General features: G+C 51.6%; 1 protein-coding gene across 2 annotated transcripts; it reads right to left on the reverse strand.

Annotated features, from left to right (window-relative positions):
- Positions 1-557: 557 nt before the first annotated feature.
- Positions 558-4,894, reverse strand: LOC144180556 (uncharacterized). 2 transcript variants are annotated; one of them, XM_077708897.1, is made up of 3 exons: positions 3,328-4,894; positions 2,003-2,278; positions 558-1,137 (listed from the first exon to the last, which is right to left on the reverse strand). In XM_077708897.1, exons 1-3 carry the CDS (start codon positions 4,628-4,630, stop codon positions 902-904), a joined length of 1,815 nt encoding a protein of 604 aa, XP_077565023.1. In that variant the 5' UTR covers positions 4,631-4,894; the 3' UTR covers positions 558-901. The 2 variants fall into 2 exon arrangements, with proteins under 2 accessions (XP_077565023.1, XP_077565015.1); XM_077708889.1 differs by having other exon boundaries at positions 997-2,278.
- Between the last annotated feature and the right edge of the window lie 1,106 nt (positions 4,895-6,000).

Consider the following 6,000-nt stretch of genomic DNA (forward strand, 5'->3'; position numbering starts at 1 on the left):
GGGAGAAATTAAAATTTGCTTCCTGGTAACAGTCATGAGATAATCACGTGAGTCATATATTGAGTTAGCAGTGAAAGTGATGCCAGTAGGGCTTGTGAGGTATCAAATTAAAGGGACCCTGCAACACTTGCCATCGACTACTAGTAATGTATTTTGGGATAAAGTCTATTGCCCCATAAATCTCCTCCCGCAAGAATTACGAAAATCCGTTCACAATTAACGAAACTACGCGCGATGAGAAATCGCGCATAATCGTTCCCTCTCAACTCGACCGCGGACAACGCGACGAAAGCTACGCGCTCTCTCCCGGAGAGGGGGGCGGCTCGCGGCGTTCTCTTCGGCGGCCTTCGATATATCACATGCCGGGTAGTTTTCTCCTTTTCTCCGCAACGCGGAGGGGCCTATTTCCGGTCTGGTGCCACAAAAAAGCAGGCATAGGCGTGTTGCATCCCACGGGCCGCACAAAGGCGCGCCGAAGAACAGAGCTTACGCCGGTCAGCAAGTGAGCAGAACGTCGATTTATTGTCAAAGCAAGGCTCGCTTATATTTGGTTCCAACGTAAGAGAGGAGGGGGACGACGGAGAGGAGCGGCGATAGCTGCCGCCGCGACATAAAGAAAGATGCGCACGTAACCGTGCGCGCCACGCAATGGTGACGTCGGCGCAGAATATGCAACACTTCTTTCTCCTTAAAATTGGAAACGCTCCACCGGTCGGCGTGTTCTCGTAGAACGTCTGAGGACTTGTTGGCGGCTTCTTGCAGTGTTGTCCGTGGGGGCTGATCTGGTCGTAGGTTGAGGTGGGGAGGTGACGCCGGGTACCCGTACCGGAGAGTCTGCGCACCGAGGCGTGTTGGTTGCCGGATCACCCTCCTCTGCTGTCGTTGGCGGGCTGGATGCCAGTCATTGCTCGATCACACCGTCAGGCTGTTGCTGCTGCTCCACTGTACCGTTGCGTTGCAAGCGCACTTGATCGACATGTCGCTGGGCCAGTCCTCCCGAAGTTTCCACGGTAGCCATCCTGGACCCGGACGCAGTCTTTACCCGTCCCGGTATCCACTTGTCACCGCTACCATAGTTCCGCACGTAAACACTGGTCTCTGGTAGCAAGGTCCAGTCGTCTTGACCCTGCGACGGCTCTGCAAGAGTAGGAGGAAAACACGAGTCGAGACGGGACCGTATTTGGTAACCGAGAAGCATCTCTGCTGGTGACTTTCCATTTTTCTGTGGAGTTCTCCGGTAGTTGAACAAGAGTCGCACTAGATTGTCCTCCATCTTCCCTCCTTTCATTTTTCGAAGCCCCTCCTTTATAGTTCGCACTACTCTTTCTGCAGCTCCATTCGACTGGGGGTGGTAGGGGGCGCACCTTAGATGCACTATGTTGTTGTTCTTTGCAAATGTCTCGAATTCCTGGCTGGTAAATTGTGGCCCATTATCAGAAACTAAGGTTCGTGGGACACCAACCTGCTAAAATAGTACGCAGGCAGTTTACCGTGGTTTCACTGTTACCGTGCACCAGCGGTATGGCTTCGACCCATTTTGTATGCGTGTCGACCACCACCAGAATCATTTTTCCTGCGATTGGGCCCGCAAAATCCACGTGAACACGAGACCATCTCTCATTCGTCGCTGACCAGCTGACTGGTGGTGCTGCTGTAGGCATCGGTAGGTTCTGGATGCAGGTTTGACACGAAGCCGATATTTTCTCTATATCTCTATCCAGCCCTGGCCACCAAAACAGCGAACGTGCAACAGCTTTCATAGCAGACGATCTCTGGTGCGTGTCATGCAGTAGACGCAACACTCGAGTACGAACCTCTTCCGGTACTACTACTCGGTTTTCCCAGTAGAGTAGCTCATGCGCCACTGACAACTCTAACTTCCGGTCAAAGTATGGCAGGACCAAATGGTGCAAGGAGTCTTTTGTTTTAGGCCACCCGTTCAGTGTATAACGTTTAACCTCAGACAGGACAGGGTCAGTGGCAGTCAAAACCTTCAGCTCACGTGTGGTCACTCCCCCTTCGTCCAGTGTTTCCAGGGACAGAACGTATTCGGCCGGTTCATCATCCGGGACAGGTTCCGGAACTCGCCGGGGTAGACGGCTCAGGGCGTCGGAGTTGAACATCTGCCTCCCTGGAGTGCACTGAAGCTTGTATTGGTAGGCCCCGAGGTAAAGTGCCCACCGTTGGACTTGGGTGGCGGCCATCGTTGGTGTCTGGCGGTCCGGTCTCAGCAGGCCCAGAAGTGGCTGGTGGTCGGTCACCAGCGTGAACTCTCGCCCTAGAAGGTAGTCACGAAATTTTGTTACGCCAAAAATGAGCGCCAGCGCCTCTCGTTCTAGTTGAGAATAGTTCCGCTCAGCTTGTGTCAATGTTCTGGAACGGAATCCAATGGGTTTATAAACATTGCCTACTGTGTGGAACAGAGCTGCTCCGACACCGTGTGGGGATGCGTCACATTCCAACTTCAACTCTTTGTTTGGATCGAAAGGCACGAGAACTTGGACATCTTTAAGCCTTTTCTTGGCAGCTGTAAAAGCAGCTTCCTGCTGCTCCTTCCAGTTCCAGCGCGCATTCTTTTCCAGCAGCTGATATAAAGGGAAAAGCGTAGTTGACATGCTAGGCAGGAACTTCGCGTAAAACGTCAGCATTCCAAGAAACGAGCGCAGTTCGGTAACATTGCGTGGACTCGGTGCCTCAACAATAGCGTCGACGTTCTTTTCTGTCGGGTGAAGACCCTCTCGGTCGATTCGGTGCCCAAGATACGTCACAAACGATCTGCGCAGTTCGCACTTATCAAATCTGAGCTTTATTCCCCGTTCGCGGAAGCGCTGCAGGACGTTTCTTAGTCGCTCGCCATTATCATTCCTTCTCTCTGACACGAGCACGTCGTCTAGATAAGCTTGCACGCCCGGCAGGCCTGCCAGCACCTCAAGATTGCCGGGGCGGATGCTATTCCGAACGGCAGCCTATTAAAGCAAAACAGGCCTCTGTGCGTGTTAATGACGCAGACTTTTCTTGCCGCTTCGTCGAGTGGTACTTGGTTGTATCCGTCGCGCAGGTCAAGAGTGCTAAAACAGTCACCATCGCTTAAGCGAGCAAACATTTTCTCAATCACGGTCAACGGGTATTGCTCAGTGGCACAAGCTGGGTTCAAGGTGGCTTTAAAATCCCCGCAAATTCTGACAGTGCCGTCTTTCTTTAACACCACCACAATTGGCGTTGCCGAATCGGAATGCTTTACTGCCGACAACACTCCTATTGAAACCAGCCTGTCCAGCTCTTGCGTTACTTTATCGCGCAAAGCGTAGGGAAGGGGCCGTGCCTTACAGAATTTTGGAATGGCGCTCTCTTTTAGGTGCAGACTGGCGGGGGTTCCCTCGATAAGGCCCAGGTCGGCAGAAAAGACGTCCTGGTAGTCCTCGAAGATGCTGTTGATGCGGTAGCTGCTTTCGGGGTCTTCCGGAGAGACGTCCCGTGCTGCTACCTGCAATATTGGAGCTCCTGCGTTGTCAAGTAAACGAAGCAAATCACGGCCGCACAAGCTTGGCCCCGCACAGTCCAACACAGTCAGCAAACAGTCCACGGACACCCCTTCGTAGCGGACGCGTAACTGAAGTTCTCCCAGGACAGGTAGGCGGCCTACGTAGCAGGAAAGCTTGATATTGGAGGCTCTCAGACTTGGACACTGCCTGCGGTGCTTCTCATAAAGTTCGCGAGAAATGACGCAAATTGGTGACCCGGTGTCTACCTCCATTGGCAATTCAATGCCTCCCCAAGTGAATACTCGGCGAATCGGGGGCTCCAGAACGTTCTTCCGTGTCCAGATATGGGCTGTTTCCATTTCCTCGTTAGAGGAGCCTTCTGTGACAGTCAAAGTGTTGGTTCGCACCGCTCTGGAGTCGTTTGCATGCTGCGCACGGCTTCGGCACTTTCGTGCAAGGTGCCCTTTACGTTTACACTGATAACACCGTGACCTGGCCCAGGGACAACCGTCATCATCGTGCTTTCCACTACCGCATCTGCCACAGCTTTCGACTTGAGAAGTCTTCCGTTCCCCTTCTGGGTACATTTTTCTAGACGCATCTACTTTTAGTAGTGGTGTGTCCTCCGCGTTCATGTTTTTTACATCTGTTTCTGCGGCCTCGGCTGTCATTGCTATAGCCTCTGTTTCTTCCAGCGTTAAGTCCTTTTTTGACAATAGCTGTTTCTGCAACGCACTAGAACGTACGCCGCAAACAATGCGGTCCCGTAGCATCCGGTCTAGAGCGCCTCCGAAGTTGCAGTAATTAGCTATCCGCCGAATTTCCACCAAAAAGGCATGCATCGGCTCCCCTTCAGCTTGGCACCGGTTGAAAAATTTGTAGCTTTCGGAAATTTCGTTCTTTTTTGGGTCATAATACTCGTTGAGCGTGGCCACTGCTTCTTCATAAGTCAAGGAATTTGGCGTGCGCGGTGCTACTTTCCCTGCCAAAGTCTGTACCGTGTGGGTGCTCAATGCCGCCACAAGTAATGCTCTCTTTTTTGCTGAATTCTCAACGGCGTTCGCTTCGAAGTAAGCTTCAACCTTGATAAGGTACGGTTCCCACTTATCTTTGCTTTCGTCGAAGTCTGGTATCTTAAGATGGGCCATGTCGTCCAACGGCGTGGTGCGGTCTTCGGGTTCCTTTTTCGCGACTATCGCGTCTCCAGTCCTCGTCGCCACTGTTGCATCCCACGGGCCGCACAAAGGCGCGCCGAAGAACAGAGCTTACGCCGGTCAGCGAGAAAGCAGAACATCGATTTATTGTCAAAGCCAGGCTCGCTTATATTTGGTTCGAACGTAAGAGAGGAAGGGGGACGAGGGAGAGGAGCGGCAATAGCTGCCGCCGCGACATAAAGAAAGATGCGCACGTAACCGTGCGCGCCACGCAATGGTGACGTCGGCGCAGAATATGCAACAAGGTGCCTGCTCGCAAGTGCGCGCTCGGGCTAGTAGGGCGTTTTTAAAGCAATAAACGTTTGTAGTCGAGTGGTCCCGTTGAAAGGGAAGTATTGAGCTCATCACTCAAACTCCGCGCGCACTCAAAACACAAAAGAAACGGCAAAACTGTGCCTACAGGAAGGACAGGTTCGTAGAGGCATAGAAGAGGTTCGTACACGGCGATGACGACGACGGAAATGGGAGAATCTAGCCGCGAAGTTGACCAGTGACAGCCGATCGGGCAGCCATGGCCTATGTGACGTCCCTAGGCCATGCCAGGGGTTGCATAATGAGGACAACTGAAGAGAGAGCGGTTGGTTTTTCCGCGTCTTTCACATCGATTTGCGCGCTCACCGCTTCACTTGCACGAGTAATATTTGGCTCAGGTATTCCTGGCAGTGTAATCTAAACGTCGCGCACATTTACTTGCACTGCTCAAAGAGTGTTGCAGGGTCCCTTTAAAGGTCTCGATGAGGGGAATCATGGGGGACACATTAAAAATCGCTGCCTGGTTATAATCATGAGATAGTCACGTGAGTCATAGATTGGGTTAAAAGTCAAATTGATGCCTCTAGGGCTTGTGAGGCATCAAATTAAAGGTCTCGATTAGGGGAATCATGGGGGACAAATTAAAAATTGCTTCCTGGTTATAGTCATGAGATAGTCTCGTGAGTCATAGATTGGGTTAAAAGTCACAGTGATGCCACTAGGGCTTGTGAGGGATCATATTACATGTCTCAACGAGGGGAATCACATGGGACAAAATAAAAATAGCTTCCTGGTTATAGTCGCCTGATAGTTAAAAGAGTGATACATTGGGTAAAAAGTCAGCGTGATGCCACCAGGGCTTCTGAGGTATCAAATAAAGGGCTCGACGAGGGGAATTACGTGGGACAAATTAAAAATTCCTTCCTGGTTATAGTCATGCGATAGTCACGTGAGTCATAGATTCGGTTAAAAGTGAAATTGATGCCACTAGGGCTTGTGAGGCATCAAATTAAAGGTCTCAACGAGGGGAATCTTGGGGGACACATTAAAAA

Source organism: Haemaphysalis longicornis, unplaced genomic scaffold (genome assembly GCF_048455015.1).
Source record: "Haemaphysalis longicornis isolate Haplotype H1 unplaced genomic scaffold, Haemaphysalis longicornis Haplotype H1 scaffold_1, whole genome shotgun sequence".
NCBI classification, from domain to species: Eukaryota; Metazoa; Arthropoda; class Arachnida; order Ixodida; family Ixodidae; genus Haemaphysalis; species Haemaphysalis longicornis.